Below are 18,867 nucleotides of genomic sequence, written 5' to 3'. Positions count from 1 at the left end.
CAAAATCAATGGGAACTGTTCAGCACCTGTTAGTAACCAGCAGTTATTCCAGAAAAAAAAACCTGTGTTATGTTTTATAATTTGTGATTGTGGATGGGTGGTATCATACATAGCTTCCCACACAAACCCTGTTTGGTAGAAAATAGACCTTACTGAAAACTAGAAAAAAGCTATGGTATTCTTGTAGTTAAAAACTATGGTCATCCACTTTACAAAACCTGAGACTCGTTTGGCCTGGAATTCCTGAGTGATGCTGTTCAAATGCAGTGGTGTTAAACAAACTTCCAAGATTCCTGTGATTTGTTTTAAACATCATGGTTTAACAGAAACAAACAAGTAAACAAGAAGAGACAGCATATTGAAAATGCACATTTACTGGGCTATCTAAAGCTCAGAAATGTAGTTGGCTAATATGACACCACAAAACTATTTTTTGTTATCTTCTATGCACTAAGAATGACAATGTTCATAAGCCTAGTATATCATGACTATGGAATGCCTGGATTGTCCTTGAAGACAGGTGGTATTTTCTGTTCCCTCGCTTAGAGAGTAGGGCTTGGGGATTTGTTTGTTTGTTTGTTTGTTTGCTTGTTTGAATAGGATGAGAATATAGACTTCTCAGAGGCTCACTATGAGCTGTTTCTTTGGAAAGAATTGCTTTCTTATTCTTTCCTATCTTTTTATTGAAATAGGTTCTCAGATACATTTCCAGTCAGCCCTCTCCCAAAGCTAGATGGAATATAGACAACTTCACTTATTCTCTCCCAATAAATTCACAGAAAGACTTCCTATACATTTTTTGGGTTGTCAAGCCAGCTTTATATTAACATTAAGTACAGTTGGGTGGTGCTTTAGGTGTCTTGCAGTAAATACCAAAGCTGTTTTAAACAGTCTTAGAGGTGCTTTTGTCAGTGTAGCATATTTCCCTTGAGGAATATGGGAAATGAGAGTTATCATCATTGTCAGTATGGTTACACCAGGACAGCTATAGGAGCAGCTCTTTTCTAGTGTAGTTGCTTTTTGGTATAGTTAACAAATAGGGCTAAAGAGCAAGAGGAAAACTGAGACACAGCTTACTTTGACAACCTGTGTAATAAGCCTTGTGTTTTTTCTACAATATCACCTCTGTTAATCATGGCTTGTTACTGTGAAATATCCTGCCTTTTACTTTCCTCCTTTCAGGTTTATTGACTTTCTTCAAGCTTTGGTACAGCACAGTAGGGATCAGCCCAGGTAGGAGCTGGCTATTCTGCAGAGTCCTTCAGGCACCTATGCTATGAGGAGTTTGTCTCAGTGGGTCAGCTGCAGAGACTGGAAGGGAAATACATTTTTGAATAGGCCTGAGATGCCTTGCAACACAATTAATAGCAGCAAACCTGAGGACATGACATGATCTGACTGATGCTTGGTACCTTGGATATTTTGGTCCTGGTAACTATGTGTGTTTCTTCAGTTTGTGTTCGTCACCTTGCAGGTTGCTCAGAAAGGCTTTCATTTTGGTTTTAAATATTTCCTCTCACAAACAACAGCCTGTTTTCTACATAAAGTGTCTAATCACAGTCATATAATATCCTTTATTTACAAAGAGACTGCTTCATTCCAAAGCACTTTACAGTCTGTCAATGACAGAGGTCTAAGCCTAGAAGAGGAGCCAATTATACTGGTTGGGAGCAGGCTCTGATCTCAGCCTAGGTATTAATAGAGCATGTAAAGTGGAGCCATAATATTCTGTCTGAATCCAAGGCAATTTGCTATTAGTTAGAAAACATATTGCTATTAGATGTGCTCTCTTTAACTCTAGAAAATGTGTTTGAACTGTCAAACATGAGCTGTAGTAGAGAATGTCCATCTTCTTGCACATCCCATTCTCTGTTCATAGGTACTGGCTATGAAAAATCAGTTTTATTGGAAAATTAGGGTGGTGCAAGTACCCTGGCAAGTACAGTATTCTCAGCAAATACATGCTGGCCTTTGGAGAGCTCTGGCAAAGAATGGTAAAGAGGCCTCAACCAGACTAAAGTTTGGCTCTAGAGCACATCAGAAAGTTTACCAGCCAGAATGAGAAGGAGAGTTTGGACACTGGTAACTAGAAGGACAACCAGACAGGCAGAAAAAAGAGGATCATTACATGCACATCAATCCATTTTCAGCAGATCTGTACCATTAGTTCATAGTGAACTTATTACCTTGATTTGTTTTGTGTATTAAATGGGTTTCCAAGTGGTTGTTTGCTGGAGAAACGGCAACTTTGCAATCTCATTCAGAAATATTGTGATTGGGGTGTCTTGTCTTTATTGTGTGTTTCAGATCGAAAGGATCAAACTAATTTAGTTTGGGAAGGAACCAATCCTGCCCTGCAGCCCATACAAGTGAGGAACACTGCCTTGAAAGATACTTTACATGATGCTGCTTTACCCAGCACTACTGGTGAGACTTCAAGAAATACATCAACTCTATAGAAAGGACAAATGAGACCTCCCCAAAGACTTGAAGGAATGATGACATTGGTTTTCAAAAATCTGGTGAAGCAGAGATTGAACATTCTTCTTCTTTCGTCTCTTCAAAGACTAACTTTAAAAGCAAGTGCTGTTCTTTGTATATGTGGGGCCATACTTAACTCTGAACTTATGAAAAACCTGTCTTTTGTTTAGGTTAATTTAAGTTACCTAATAATAAAAGCCTCTGAACAACATACATGGTACTGAAGAAGTGTAGGCCACATGTGCCTTCCTAAATCACCTCGCCATCTCATCAGTTTGGAGGAACCAATGGCCAAGCACAGGAGTGTCCACAGCCTAAAACACTGTGAAATGTTCACTTCTTTTTTTTTAAGAGAATAATAAGCCCACTCAGTGGCTTGATTACAAAGCAATAGTACAGTAAGTACTTACTCCTGTAACTCACTTGGAAATCATCAGAGATGATGTAAGAGTTACAAATAGCTGGGCTCAGACTGTTCAGAATGTTAGGAGAACAGGTAGCAATCTAGACAGTGGGAAGATCAATGTGTTTTACAGCTGCTCAGCTTTCTCTGTCTTCAAAGCACTTTTGAAGTATTCACAACATGACTGCGAACCACAGAACTGTTTTCTCACCTTACATAGTTAGAGAATGTATGACTTGCTCAAGGCCACTAAAAGCATCATGGGCTGTGCTGTGATCAGGATGTGCTCCTGGCTCTCAAGGCGACAGGAAAGCCATGGGTTCAGTTAGTGCCAGCTGCTGCTGAAGGCACCATTGGCCTGAGAGGCTGCTTCTGTCCTCTGCCATCGCAGGGAAAGCCTCCCTGAGCACCCTCTTGAGAATTGTACAGAAATGTGAGAGGTCTGAAGTAGTGCTGAAGTAGCTGAAGTAACCTGGCAAGGAAATGAGCTGCAGTGAGGCCCCCTGGGGCAGCCAGGCAGGCAGGTTGCCATCTGCTGTTTGCTGGGCAGTCTGGGGGTGACGAGAGAGTTCCTGGGAGCACGTGGCCCCTACTAAAAAGTACTGCACACTGTTAAGGCTGGTAGTGCCAGAGATGTGGAAGCTGATGTTCCATCACTCCCAGGCACCGGACAGGATGGCATGGAGAGGCCATCTCTGCAGCTCTCTGCTTGCACACTTGCTCACACAGCTTTGAGCTCTCCTGTAACAAGGAAGTTTCCATCACAACAAGGAAGCTACTGCATTTCAATAAGCTACTTCTAAAAGTAATACATTTCACCCTAGGGAAGAGCAATTTTGCAGCTTCAGTGTTACCAGTTTTGTGCTTTGAGGAGACCTTTGTAACATGCAATTTTAATTTTATTTTAGCTAAGATTTAGATTTTCTTCTTGACAGTGCTGCACTACCAGCCACTCAAACCCTGCTGAACTTGCTTGTAGCCATTTTATCTGAGTATCTTGTAAATATTTGGTAGAGCACTCAGACAGAGAAGTGGTTTTTGCTCTTACAGTCACATGCCTGGTTCCAGGACCTTTAAGAAGTACAATAGACTGAAGGCAGGGAAAATTCCACTGAGATGCATTCAAGTCTCCAGGGAGCAACTGCACTTTGTTTAGACTAAAATTTCTCATTGCTGTCTCTCCCTATTTAAAAAAAACATGGAAGGATGGAGAGGGGAAGCTAGAGGGTTTCATTATTATAAACACCAGAATGCAAGGAGTTTTCACTCATTTTGGTCACATTGCAGAGCCGTTTGCAGTTGGAGAGGGAGATAAGCTTTTCAATGCTCTCTGCACTACCTGGGAAATTTCCATCAAGTTTTAAAATGTTTTACAAACTTTACTGAATTAAAGCTTAATCCCCTTCTTCTCATCCCCATGAAGCAAGTACAGTTTAAAGAGAGGGCAAATGAGACTAAAATAGTTGTGCTTTGCTGAGGTCACAGGGGCAGCATGGTAAGAGAACTTGGGTCTTTGAGTCCCAGCTTTCTGTCTTACACCAAAAACAACACACATTCCTACACCACAAACAACACACATTCCCTCCCTTTCCAAGACTTTCTCTACTTCCCTTCCTAGGATATAGTGAAAACATGCTGGCATCACACCTTGAGACAACCTTGGGTTTTCCCCCTTGCTCACGATTGCTGTCCCATGGAATTAAGATGTTGAAAAGATCAAAGAGGGATGTGAGGTGGGGAAAAAAAATCAAGTCACTGCTCTATCTGCCTTGGGCATGTTCTGCCTCCATTGCTGCCAGTGGAGTTGGTGTTCTGTTGAAAGCAATCTCAAAAATGTTTGTATGTATTTCCATATAATATTCAGGGAGAACTGTGGTAAAAATGCCATCATCAACAAGAGAGCTTGGCTGACAAGAAGATTGGACAGATGAGCCAATAAGTCACTCCTGTATTGAATAGATGTAATTTCATTATCCTTCTGTGTGTGACCTGCATTTCTTACTGCTTCTTTTTATTTGCATCCTGTAACTACAGCTGCAGCCATCTCTTTCACCTCTTCAGAAGAGAGGGATAATCTGTCAGCCAGTTCTTCTCCAGTGGTATGAGTGGGATTTTTACCAGAGGGATTAATGGTTAGTTGAAGAGAGCTGTTCCCAACAGGGCCAAGCAAAAAGCAATATGTATGAGATGAAGTGGAAGACAAGGAAACAAATCTATAGATTTAAAGCTCTTAAATTATTTTCCCCTTAGCTTCCCTCATTCACACTGTGAGATAAGCAGACATGCAAAGCTGGATGTATATTGACAGTGACCAGTGTAAGCAGGACCGAGAGCTTCTTGCACTGTGCAAACAAATCTGAAGTCAGTTAGCTACCAAAACCAGATCAGTATGTACCAGCTATTCTAGCCCTTGTAGATGAGAGACATTGGGAGGAAAATCAGTCCTCCTGTCTCTCCTGTGACCTTATGATGTACCCCAGCGCTAGAACCTTTGGCCTCTTAATGCTGTTACCTTTTTTGACAAGGCTCCAGCGCTGGTCCTTGGGTAGGCTGCTTCTATAGCACTCTTTCCTGCAGAGGATCTGGACTCAGTGCAAATGCTGTGCACAGTGCTCATTTCATTCCCTGCTGAAAGGCAGCCAGGCCTGAGGTGGAACATGGCAAGCGCTTCGCCGCACCTGGCAACTCCACACAGCTGCTGAAAACAAGCGAGGAAGAAAGCAGTGTACAAATGCAGGGGAATTTTCACATAGGCAGGATGTAATTAGCAGAGCTGGAATTTGGCCAGGACACTGGGGTTAAAACACTGGCTTGCAGGTAACACACTGGGATCTTTCATAATTCAAATGCTCAGGATCTCCCATTTCCATTTTACCTGGAAGATGTCAGAGGACTGTTCCCTATTTAATGGTCATGGACAGCTCTTGAACATCTGACACAAAGGAAGAAGTGTCTAAATGGTGCTGCACCTGCAGAGTTTCTCTGCCAGCAACTGCCCACCATGAACAACAGCTGAAAAGATCACATCCTGATAGGACCATGGCTGCACCACTGTAAAACACACCTCCATGCCTTGGGGTTCACTTCACCCCTAACTCTCATTATTCAGTTTCAGATCAAATTCCTTCCAAACAGAAAGGAAAAATTATAAAATTAGGGCAGCACCTTACACACAAAATATAAGAAAGAGATTATTACCATTAGATGCTGCTTCAACCTTATTCTCTGCCATTTGAAATAATACCAGATAGCTATTGGACAACAGAGAATTTAGATGAAGCACTTCTCCCCAGTGTCAATGAGTGAGCTTTTCCAGCTGGCCTTGCTGGTAATACACAGAGCATAAAGAGCTTTTGCCACCTTCTTCCTTCCAGCAGGGAAATCATGTTCAAAGCAGCAAAACATTTTTTTCCACTTCATGATCTCACTTTTGGTAAAAGCAATTTTTCTGTTTACTACAAGGATGTTGAATGTCCTCAAAAGATCAGGGAAGTCAGTCATGAACTTCACATGTGTAAAGTCTGCATGATGTTTCTAGCATGATGTGGTCCACAATCTGAAATATAAATAATTGCAAATCTCTAATCCCTTGTCAGTCAGGCCTGTAGACATGTCCAGTCAAAGAGCTGACTTCCCCTGTGTGGTGCAGTGTGTGCAAGCAAAACAAGAAGTGTTCCTGCCATCTGAAAAAGCATAATCTCTGCATCAGTAAGTCATAAAAAAGGGACCCCTCTTCTGCCTCTGGTTTATTTCGGGGGGGGGATGGTTTGTATGCCCAGGCTGCTATGGAAGCCCCCTCTTTGTCAAGTGTTGTTTAATACAACCACCAACCCAACTTGACGAGAGTACCTCAGTCAGTGGGACAGCAAACCTACAGACAGCCTCTCGTGGCAAAATGCACTGGGGAGAGTAAAGAACGGGCAGCTGCAGGCAACAGGAAATCCAGCACTAATAAATAAAACATCTTATAGCCAGAAAGAGGAAATAAACAGCAGCAGCACAAACTGAGAGGACAGAAGAGAGCATAACTGTGGCATGGGAATTACTGAGTTACAGTGAGCTTATTTTTACAGAACGTTGTCCCAGTTTGTTATGTGTTCAGACTGCAAAAAGAGTGGGGGAGTGGGGGGACTGCTCAAAGAGAGGGTCTCTATCAGAAGTTGTCAACAACCACTGTAATTAAGGAAGCAGCCAGAGCACACACAACCAGAGCTGCTGCCAAACTGAAATGAAAGCATTTTTTGTTTTCAGCTGTAGCCCCAAAGGATAATAAAAGATGGTTCTACTATGCCAAGTGAGAAGCTGCAGGGACACCATTTCTAGATGGCCCTCCTCCCATCTTTCCAAAATTATACACTCTGGGGGAGCAGCAAGTTACTGTTCCTGTGCGCTTTCAAAGCCCATGCCTGCACACCCCATCTGGCTGCGGCCACCTGGGAAGGCCAGCCGCAAGACAGGTGGGCCCCCAACCACCATGGTGACAATGGAGGTGGCACCAGCTGAGCTCTGCCCCCAGCCAGTGGGCTGTTCTGGCACTGCTTGGTTCAGACTGCTGAAGCAGCAACACTGAATTTTTCTCCCCTTGCCCTCAGCTCTGAGTTTCACCACAGCCCCACAGCTTTGCCACCACCAGTGGGAGCTGCCGCATTCAGAAGAGCCACACCCCGCTTTCCTCCTGAGGGCAGCTGCATTTAGGGGCTCACTGGTGTCTCGGCAAGGGCCCTCGTTCATGGCACACCAACACCCTGCTCTTCGTGCTGCTGACAGCACAGGTGGCCTGTGCCCATGCAGCAGCAGGCGCTGGGGAGCAGCACATGGGCTGGCAGAGCCGAGGGGGTTGGTACGGATCTTCTCACCCATGGGACGTGAGGCTTTCCCTGGTGGCTGCAGAAATCGGTGTGCAGGTTCAGCAAAGGGAAAGAAGTCATTCAGAAATTGCATGCATATTTCTGAATTCATTCATTGCGTGGTGTTTGCCTTTCATCCTCCCCCTGGGCTCTGTGTGCATTGCTGGCATTCTCTCCCAATCCTATATAATAATTCCCAGCTCTCCACAAGCCGCTGCCTGCCAATGGAGCCCACAGTCACTGGCCCGCCAGCCTGGTCACATGAAAAGTTACACGCAAAGGTTTAATGCTTTCTCCTGACCCCAGCCCCTGTTCCTGTGAATCCCCTGCAGTGTTTTCTTAATCAGGTGCCAGGGAAGCTTTGCACTGAGCAGGGTGCTAAGAAGGTGGCTATTTAGCTGCAGAATTTTCACACTCTTTGAGCTCTCTCCCGAGCTGTAAGTGCAAGCAGTGGAACCAGGTGAGTGTCTGACAAGGCTGCCATTTAGCCCTGAAGCTGCTTTCCAACTGAAGGCACGTTGTGGTTGCCTCACTTGCTCTATCCCAACTGCTGCATTAATGGTTAATTGCTTCAGCAGGTATGGAAATCACTTCTCAAAGCCTGCATACAAGGTACACAGTATGGTCCAGCAGAATTTTAGCCTTCGCTGGACATTGACAATATGTCTGTTACTAGGGAGTCAAAATGAAAATACAGCCCTTCCATTACCAAATTCTAGGTGATGCAGATATTAGTTCATCACACAGCTTGTGAAAGTGGTAACATACCTACTTTTGTGTCACCCATATCAGAAAAAACACATGCTTTTGGAGAATCTCAAATGGAAGTGATCTTTTAATAAATCTGGATGACAGGCTGTATTCAAGGGCTGTTTCTGATGTATCAGCAGCTACAGTACTTTGCCGCTCTCAGTGTTACGTGAGGGGGGGCGGGTATCTCCTGCAGGAAGAGTTCTCGTCCTCCACCTGATGTTTTCATGATCAGCTTTTGGAAGCATGGGAGCTGTGTCTAGCAGTCAGGGCCTAATGTTCCTCTGGGTTTCATTCAGAAAGACAAGCCAGGTGCACCTTTGTGCCAAACAGTTGGATAATCAAACTGAGCATTTGATTTCAGTTTTGGTTCTTTCTTTTTTGAAGGGGAAGGGTCCAGCTTGTTATGAACTCCATCCTGTACTTATATTTTTGTGGGTTTAAATGAAAAGACCATGTAAAGTTTTAAGTTGCAGTCTGTTCATATTGTTCTGATTTAAGCTCTATCATTATCAACATAACTTAAAAACAAACAAAAAAAAAAGCACCTAAACTGACAGTGTTTTTCAAATTCTGTGCTTTTCTCATAATTTTCAAAAGTGTCATGTATTCAAAAGTGTAAGCCTGTCCTGCGTGGCTGACTGGCTGTTTGATTATTTCTTTATATTATATTACATTGTTTCATTCATAACTGTAAGCCATCAAAATCATAACATCTGAGTTCTATTCTCAGTTACACTCAAACATAGCTACTGAAAAGGTTTGTCTAAATTCTTAGTGTATATATAGCATTTAACAAACTTTGCTTAAATTTGTATTCCCAACTCAATCCAAACAGGAGTTGAGGAATCTTGCTTCTCCCAGATGAGAGCATGCCTGAATAATATAGGAATTACTTTTCTCACTCAAAACCATTAACAAAATACATGCATAAATACTGGGGTTTTATCAGCCAGTGCTGTCTCTTTATGTAAAAGAAAAACTTATTTAAGCCTTCAGGAGAGATTCAAGCTACCAGTGACAATGGAGACAGGTCTGAGCCCCCAAAAGGTAACGTATGTAGAAAAAAGTACAAGTTGGTGATGTCTGTGGCTGTAGTCCGCTGGCATTTTCCACCCTGCCACACAACAGCCAGGAGACCAGCAAGGAGGATTTTCCATTTCTGGAAAGTGCAGTGAAATGGGGGAATGCAGTGATCTCCAAATTGTCTTTCCTTCTATGAAGTATTGTCTTCAGGATACTGCTTGACATTCATTCAGTCAAATATTGTGACAATTTGAACAAATAAGCAGGAAATGGTTTTGATTTTTGGCTCCACTGGGCCATTTGTGAAGAAGAATAAGAAGCGCAGCATGCGCCATGTCTCTTAAATACCCTTGTTTGCCAGAAACATATGCAGTGTGTTTCCCAGGCTGTGGAAACAGTTATCATTTCCAGCCCACCAAGTCACCCTTCTCTCTCCACACACCATCCCAACCCTGCATCGGGCTGGAGTGAAAGGAAGCATCACTCTGAATTACTCTGCTGTTACCTGTTTGTGAGGAGAGGGTGCCTGTGCACATTACACGTTATTCTGTGCATGTTTCTGAGAAGGATTGTGATTGCAGTCACTTCACAGTGGCACAAAAGAGGAGTAGCAAGCCGAGGTGGGGCATGCACAGGCACCTGAGGGCCAAACCTGCCCCTCTTTGCAGAGCCAGGTGGGTCTGTGAGTGTGCTGCAGCATACCTTCACAGGAGCCCTGGGCCAGGGCTGCGCCTGGGGAGATGCCAGAGCAGCTTTTGTCTGTGCTTTCACTGCGGGTCTAAGTAGTTCGATTAGCATTTGGGTCAGAGCACATGGAGCAGCCCCGGCTGGGGTGGGAGAAGTCACACTGTGAGGCCACACTTGAACGTGGCCACTTTAGTGCACCGCCCCGGGTACAAAGCCTGCTTGTGTGGGGCACGTCCCGCCGTGCGTCACACTTTGGTTGTCACTGGCAGCCATGGGCTGCTGGGGGGTGACACAATAACCTCTTTATGCTTAAAGAATAGCAAGGGGAATTGCGGGAGACCATTGGAAACATTGCAGCAAAGAAGTGGTTTGGCTTTTGTCTGTCCCTCAAGGTGAGGTGCCCAGGCAGCCGCTGAGCTGCCTCTGCTGTGCTGGAAGGAGCGCGAGCAAAGCAGCAGCAAGGGTGAATGCAGGGCTTTGGCTGGGAGAGGACCTAAAGAAACACTCAAGGAAGACCCCATGGTATCTGTGGTCAAAACACGATAAAACTGCTTATTTAGGGTAGAGTTTTACAGCAGCTCACTCTAAAGTCTGGGCTGCCACAGCCTTGTTGCCCCCACTGCATTCAACACAAGAGCAGCCACACAGGGAATCAGCTTAAAGAGCTGATCTGTCTGGAAATTAAACTGTACTCTTAATTACAAAATAAAACTTGGCTTTACTAGAATGGCTCAAAGTTTCATTCAAAGAGAATTGGAAAAATAAAAAGACAAGGAACTGAAAAGGGTCAAAACAGACAGAAATTTGAAAAAATACTGATACAAGCTATAAAAGTTAGTTAAATCTCTTACTGTATGTGTCACTGTCTCCCTTGCCAGCCCCTCAGCCATACACTTCACAAAGCAGTAAACCCAAATAATTCAGATATGCTAAGCAAAGCTACTCTGAATATGGCTTCTAGCCTAATAAGTCAGAGCCTTATCCAGCTCCCATGAAAAACATCAGGAAAGTTTCCTTCAACACTAATTGACATAAGACTGGATTGCAGAACAGCTATATAACTTTTGACCAAAAAGTGAAGTTTTTCTAAAGCACTGATAAAATATTCATGCAGGAGAATGTGGAAACTCTGGAGCAGTCTCATTGCAAAATATGTTTCAAGCAAGCATAATAATTTTTGAAACCATGCTCATTCTAACTAGTGATGTGTGCTCTAAGGGGAAAATACAAAACAAACTTTTTTTATAAGGAAAAAAGTATTTATAATTTCTTTATTGTGGATGTGCAGAAAGATTCCCCCTCTGCTGCTGGGAAAACCAGTTTCTGCTCAATAAGCAGTAAAGCACATCCTAATTTTTAGAAAATATTTGTTAGGCAAAACAGGGCTTTCTTACAATGCTTTCATTTTTTTGCAATTGGAGTCTTTCTGTTGATGCCAGCTGCTTTAGTTGTAGGTATTTTCTGGGAGGTGGTGTCTGTCAGCCCCATGTGGGGTGTCCCCTTGGCTATCTCTCATAGCCGCCCTTCTATAAATCACAGCATATTAAAAAAAAGGGGATAATGCTGACATGTGAACTAATCCCCACATCAAAGAGAGCAATTCTCCCTCCTCCAAACACCCACCCCCCTCTTTTGCTGGGAAAAGTCTAACGCCTAGAAGGTGATTTACACAAAACTTCATCCCAGTTGTTAGGAAACTCGCAGTGCCGCTTACTTGCCAACTGCAGGAGAAACCTGGGAATCAGGGTAACCACAATAGCTAGCCTGCAGCTTCCAGCATTTGGCAATTCAGGAGAGGGAAAAAATGGGCTTGTTTCAACAGACTTGTGTATATGTTGATTGCATGGCAGAATAGGCATGCATATACACAGATGTAAACATGACTGGTAATGTGGGTCTGTCTGGGCACATCTGGGGCTGTATGGGCACATCTATATCTGCGTGTGCTCACAAGCACTTGTACAGGCACAGGGCTGCCTGGCCTGCCACATACAAGGCACACAATCACACAGAAATACCTCTCTCTGCTGGGAGAAAAGAGGGACAAGGGAGAATGTACATTAAAAACATACGCCCATATGGGCATCCAGTCACCTAGACATGGAGAGAGCTATCTTAAGCTATTCATGCCAGCTCTAGGCCTGCCTTTGAGCTAACAGTTCAAATGCTGGGAATAGATGAATAATGGGAATGCTGTGTCTGAGACAGGATTAAAGCATACACTCACTGCTGCCCTTGCCTTTGGAAATGCTTCCTGTGCATTGATTAAGTACACAAGATACTTCCAAATAATTGTCTGTCTTTGAAAGGCAACTTAAAGGACGCAAAAAGGCCTCTATCTGGCTAGGTAACTCTCTTCCCAACTTAATGCTTAGCCTGAGTCTGTCTGTGCTGGGCACATGTCCTTCAGACATACCAACAAAGCATACGTAGCATGAAAAAGACTACACTGGTGGTTCTGGATTCATAATCAATAAGCAAAAATACATGCCTCATGTGAAATTGGCTGTAGTAAAGTGCATTTCTGTAAGTATATGTATGCATGTGAACTAGATACTTCCACCGGTATGGAAGCTTCTGGTTGATTGATTCAATTTACTTGCTACTTTCTCCTGCCACCCACACAGGCAGGCAGGAATGCCCTGGGGCCAGCAGGGCCCTCCCCAGCCAGGTCATCTCTTGCCCCGGGCCAGAGGGCTATGAGTGTCTCTCCCAAGTCAGCATCACTGCCAAAAGAGGCACACAAGGTTCACTCCCAGTGCAAAAGAGTGAACTGGATGGAGAACCACGGGATTTAAAAAAATGCATCCTTTTTGTAGTCCTTAGTTGGTTGTGGTCCAGCTGCACTCCCCGATGCACTTCAGTATGATTGCACAAGAGCTGAGGGCAGGAAACAAGTAGTCAGGGGCAGTGAGACACTGAGGTAGCTCCCATGTCAGCGACAAGTGCTGGCTTAAAACATTCATGAAAATACAGCCAGAGGGAGAGCATCAGGCACGTTGAGAGACCCACATCTCCCACTCCACTGACAGGAAGGGCATGGCACATGCGTGGGGGGAAGACAGAGACCAAAAGTTTTGTTGTTCCAATGCTCCCTCCACATAGATGTGCAGCTCTTCATGTGTCTGTGCCTGTCCCCTGCCCTGTGTCAAGTGGAGAGGATGTGAAAGAAACTCCAGCATAGTTGAGCCCTCATCTCCAGTACATGGAAAAACAAACACAGCCATTCTCTTGTTTGTTGATTTAGTTCAGAGTGCTCCTTCCATTACAAAACCATTTCCCTGCAGGCTACAGGCTAAAACCTATTTGCTTATTACTCTGCAAAAGAAAATGATGGATGCAATTTTCAAGCACCTCTTCTGTTGATAGACACAGAGATTGAAAGGACAGAGCCCTCCCAGCTATCTCTCAGCTGTGTTTTCTTGTTGGGTATAATTTTCATGTTTTCATGTTTCTCAGAAACACATGCCACATGTATCTTTTTCTCCTCTTCTTGAAATACACATCTCTCTATGGGACAGCTTTGTGCTTGGAAAGTGAACTATGTGCTTCATCACAGGTGTTCACACAGCAATGGGGGTGACCACTGAAAGCTGCATCCAGAGCTGCAATTCGCAGGACAGCACACACCCCACACACCCCACACACCCCACTGCACCATCTGGAATTAATCAAAACCCCAGAAATGAGCACTTGTGAACAGGGGGAGAGGTTTCCTCCTGCTGCTCAGGCTGATGGCTGCCCCAGCTCCCATATAGGATGGTGTAAATACCAAGCCAGCTCTTGGAACTGGCGCAGCTAAGTGGAGCTCTGGGTGCGAGATACATCCTGATTCAAGGCAAACACACAGGAAACAAGTCTCTTCTGGCCTGTTTTTATTGATGAGATGCACCCCTTGGCAGTTCCTGGTGCTGACTGGGACAAGTCTGGATAAAAACTGCAAGAGGAGCAGCAGAGTTTATCTAGAGCTGGCACCAGTTTTGGTGCTTGGCTGAATGAGCTGTTTCTACTGGGTCCAGAGCTCTTTCTTTGTGCCAACACAACCACCTGCCCTCACCCTCCACCCCCAAAATAATCAAACTAGTCTCAACACCTTTTTTTGTCAGGTTAAATCACTTCTCTGCCAGCTGGCCTTTTAGATGGCAATTCTTCTGACTGGCCTTTTAGGTGGCTGGCACTTTACACTCCGCACAAATCCAACCCAACGGCATTAAAAAGTGAATTTACATTGCAGGGCTGTGGGGGAGGGTGCCCCAGGCAATGTCAAAGAAAAAGCGGATCAAAAAGGACTGCTAGTATTGGATACGTGGGCTGTCTTTTCAGCTGCTTTGGGCAATGTCCTTTCAGCACAAGAAAAGCTCAAAAGAATTCAGTTAATCTGTTGTTAAACAGAGTCTGTAGTGGGAGAGTGGTCTGTCATCCTCCAGGCAGGGAACTGAGCCTGCCTGTAATGGCTGGGAGCTCCTTTGCCCTTTCCCAGCATTTCATATCCATAGTGGCAGTGAGTTAATGGACTGACACCTTGATGGCCTTGCACGGATTGTCTCTCAGCCTTGTGATGCCAGGACCCCTTCCTTCTGGCTGCTCTCAGGAGAAGCAGCAGCTCACAGCACGTGCACTACATAGCACAGCACACCCGAAGGCTGTGGCAGCCAAAAATCCCTCTCCATAACTCTCCTGCTTCACACAAGCCCAGAAGCACCTTGCAGGGTGCTGGTGGTGGCTAACCTGCTGATGATGATGATGATTTCAAAGAGCTACCAGGTCAAGTGAAGTCCTGAGGCAAGAGCTTTGGCATGATTTTCAGATCTAACTCTGAATATAGAGATATAAGAGCAGCCAGACCCGCACTAAGGTGTGGCCCCCGTGATGTCCCACAGCCTCAGTGCTCAGTGCCACAGCACAGCTCTGAATGTTAAACACTGATGGTGAGCAGCCCAGAGACTTGCCAGCCTACACATAATTCACCACATGAGGAATATCACATGTGTACTGCTTCAACTTAAAACTAATCCCTCCTTCCAGCTGGGAAAAAGATCTTTTTTCTTCCTCAGAGTAGAGGATCCCATAGATCCCTACAGAGTAAAACAGCTATTCTTTTTTAAGATTTAAAGATATTACTTCTTTTTTTGTTCATGTATCACATTTCAGTGTCTTCTAAACAAGAGGGAGCTTAATGTTTTTGTGTAACCTTGAACTGGCTAGTACACAATTTTATTGCTTCATCCTTGAGCTTCCATGAGCTACATTATGTTCTACTATGAACAGAACGTCCTACTTAGGATTGTGTGGCACATGCTTTGGTTGCAACAGCTTCCTGGTGCTTTCTTTGGCCTGCATGTATATGTAGTTGTATGCAAACATACACGTGTGTATATGTATGTGTTCCTTTCTAATTAGGAAACGATGCAATAAAAATTTCTAGTTCTGAAAATTTTTATTTCATTTCCTTCCTTCTCCACTGCTGTTCAGCTAAGCACACTGGCAGTGTGTTCTAGGGAACAGGATCATTCCCATGTGTGACTCATTTCTAAGGTCTCCCGGGCAGGATTCAGTATGATGGTGTCAGTGGCTGCTGCAAGAGCTGTTTAGATGTCTCTGCATGTAGTGGGCAGTGAAGTGCTGATCTCAGGCAGTGGTGCTAGGAATGTCAGGGTCTGTTTAATATTCACTGGGGATCTTCCTAAAAAGTCAATTAACCTCCCTACAGTTTTGTGATCTGGCTGAGCATTACCATGCAGTTGCATCAGCTTTTATTTTAGTGCATGAGGAGCATTGTCCTGTGAAATGGAACTTTCTGGGTTTGTTTTAACGGCAGATTGTAATTTGATTTTAAATTATCTACCGTCAAGCCTTTCACAAGTGAATCGAACACACATGCATTTTCTCCATAACACATTTGACTGTCTGGAGAAACAAAGGTTGGTAATTAAGCTCACAGCAGTTGATAAGGACGGGGCCTAGGCAAGGCCTAAAACCTCAACAAGTTAGAGCCTTAATTTCTGGATACTTACCAAAACCAAACCCTTGACTTGGCGCAGCTTGCCCATTCTGGATAATCTGGCTCTTTGATTCCCTGTGGGGCTGTCCTGTGGGAAGTCAGCACCTTGGTAGGACAGGGAGGGATGCCAAACTAGCAGACACCACTCCAGGGTAACAGTTATGCCAAGTCAAATTCAGCAAGCTTATGGTTAAATATGGGAGATCTATTTCTCTCCAGCCAATGCATGAGTTCCCAGCACCTTTTGTACTTTGAAATACCATTAATTAATATTTATCAGATGTAAAATGTGACTCTAGCTACTTGGTACAATATGCCTTTAAGCGTTGTATTGCTATTCCTTTTTATGCATATCTACAGACAGGCTGAGGCAGGCAATCACAAGTGTCACCAACAACAAACACCCCTCAGCTGGAGGCAGCTTTTAAAACCCACCCAGGCCTTAAACCAGACTGTCCTCAGTGCAGGACAAAGCCCATTAGCAGGAGACTGGGACCTGCCACATTACCCATGGCTGGGTCAGATGGTTTAAGAAACACAAATCATCATGTAGTGATTTTTTTTTTTTACAGCATTTTTGCTCCAAACTCACATGGATGTTTGGAAAGCGCCTCTGCTCATCTCTCTCTGCCATGACCTTCTTTCATCCCAGGGCTCAGCTGCCCAGGGCGAGGTGTGCCAGGGCAGGCAGGCCATGCTGTGCCTTACTGTGCCGTGCCTGGGCAGCATGGGCACCCTCACTCCTCACTGAGCCCCAGCTGCCCTTGCTGTGGCACTGAGAAGCAAATCTTTGGCCCTTTGCTGGTGCACGGTTCCCTAATGTGCTTGATAGCGCTGGTGCCTTGAGAGCACTGTGGCAGGGGCTTCCCAGCAGTTCGGCTCCCGAGGCCACAGCCTCTGGATAACTTCCACCCCAAATGTATGTCACATTTCCTTCCAGTGAAAGCAAAATATTTACACTAAGCCGGGGTCACCTGGCGGCCACGGCGCTATCGCAGGCTGGAAGCGGCTGCGATACTGTAAACAGAGGGGCGTGAGGGCGAGGGAATTGCTCTGGGCCTCCAAAACAAACGGCAGGGCTGGGTGTGCTGCTGGGAGCGCTGGGCACCGGGAGGTGGGCACCGCCAGGGCAGGATGGGGGGCTGGCAGCAGGGCCTGCGGCTCAGAGACAGCGAGCCAGGGTGGCAATGGCTGAACAGAGCCGCTACCAGGGGCCAGGGAAAGAAAATTCACAGAGTCTGGACAGATGTGTCCAGCATCCCCACCAGCCACACTTCCCACCCATCCCCATGCGGCCCCAGCATGTTCAGTACCTGAGGCTGTGGCCACAACAACCTCGCTGCTTTCTCTGCCTTCAAGGAGCTGCTGGAAATATTCCTCCTGTTCTTCATGAGTGCTTTGGGCCCAGTTAAACCATCCTGGAAGTTGCTGGGCAAGACTTGCTCTATGAAAATGCATTGAATTCAGCGTTTTAAACTTGGAAACTTGAACTACAGGACTTACAGCCCCTGTATTCCCAGACACACAAGAGAAAGGGTGGCAGTTTCCCATTGTAGTCGCTTGCATTCAAGACATCTTCCTGAGACGGCTCTTCCCACCTCCTCACAGCCTAAATCTCTCCCATATACTGTCAGAATTTCCTTCTTTATCCCATATTGCACTGTTGATCAGCACCTGAAACATCTGCTGCATACTGTAACACGTGCATATGAGTCAAGGACAAAGTGGCTGGCAGCTCCTGGCTGCCCACCCATCTGACACCACTGACTCCTCCTCAGTTCCACTGTCCCATTCCCTGCCAGGCATTTGCCCAAAGTGATGACCCATGGCAGGGTTTCACATGTGAACAATGGCATGTGGACTTTGGAAAGCCTCCACCAGGCAATAAACAAAATGGTGCTCGTTTTGCATGCCTTGAACCCACTTGGGGACATGAGGACTCTGAGCCTCCCAGCACCTGGGCTGCTTCAGAAAGCCTTCACTCACCTGCAAAGATAGACGTGAATGTCAGGCATGAGCCACAGTGGAGCTGTGCTGAGCCCCTCTGATCAAACAAGCCCATAAGGAGCAGCAGGGGGTTTTGAATAATCCCACAAGCTCTTCTGCTTTTGTTATGCTGCTGTCATTCTCCCAGCAAGGTTCACATGTAAGCATGTGGAGTAACCAAAATATTAAAGGACATTCCAATTATTCTTGGCTGTCTAAGGGAGAGATAATTGCATTTTTTGCATCCAATCATTTTCCACTGACACTTCTCATAATGATTATCACAGTGTCAATATCTTGAGATGCCAGTATTAGACTAAAGCTGAGGAGGGTGGCGCTTGGCCACTTGGGAGATACAGTTTTCCCCAGCTTTGCAGAGAAGTTTCTTTATGCTATTTACTAAGCTATTAGGTATGCAAGGCATAACTATAGCAGAAGGGGGTTTCTGTGTGGGAGGAACAGTATGATTCATATTGTCTCACCAGCCTTGCAAAACAAAATGTCCAGTCATATGCTTTTGTGATGCAGCCTCTCATTTCTCCGCCTTTATTTTGTACACAGCCATAACCCCAGTGCACTGGAACTGAGAATCAGCACAGCAAGCTACAGGAGAATCAGTCAAGAAAACAGGAAGCACCTAGATGACCTAATACTCTAATAGCATTTTCCTCCCTGGGAGCAATGTC

At 45.0% G+C, this 18,867-nt stretch overlaps 1 protein-coding gene across 3 annotated transcripts in view; it reads left to right on the top strand.

The window, feature by feature from the left end:
* Window positions 1–5,519, top strand: part of RAD51B (RAD51 paralog B) — a 395,953-nt gene extending 390,434 nt beyond the window's left edge. For 2 of the 3 annotated variants that reach the window (XM_030948812.1, XM_030948814.1), the window contains exon 11: window positions 2,308–5,519. In XM_030948812.1, coding sequence (XP_030804672.1) covers window positions 2,308–2,459 — 152 coding nt within the window. In that variant the 3' untranslated portion in view covers window positions 2,460–5,519. The remainder of the gene's footprint in view (window positions 1–2,307) is intronic. The other variant, XR_004060744.1, reaches the window with a different exon arrangement.
* Window positions 5,520–18,867: the final 13,348 nt, after the last annotated feature.

Source organism: Camarhynchus parvulus, chromosome 5 (assembly GCF_901933205.1).
Source record: "Camarhynchus parvulus chromosome 5, STF_HiC, whole genome shotgun sequence".
NCBI lineage: Eukaryota > Metazoa > Chordata > Aves > Passeriformes > Thraupidae > Camarhynchus > Camarhynchus parvulus.
This window is presented reverse-complemented; position numbering and strand designations above follow the sequence as displayed.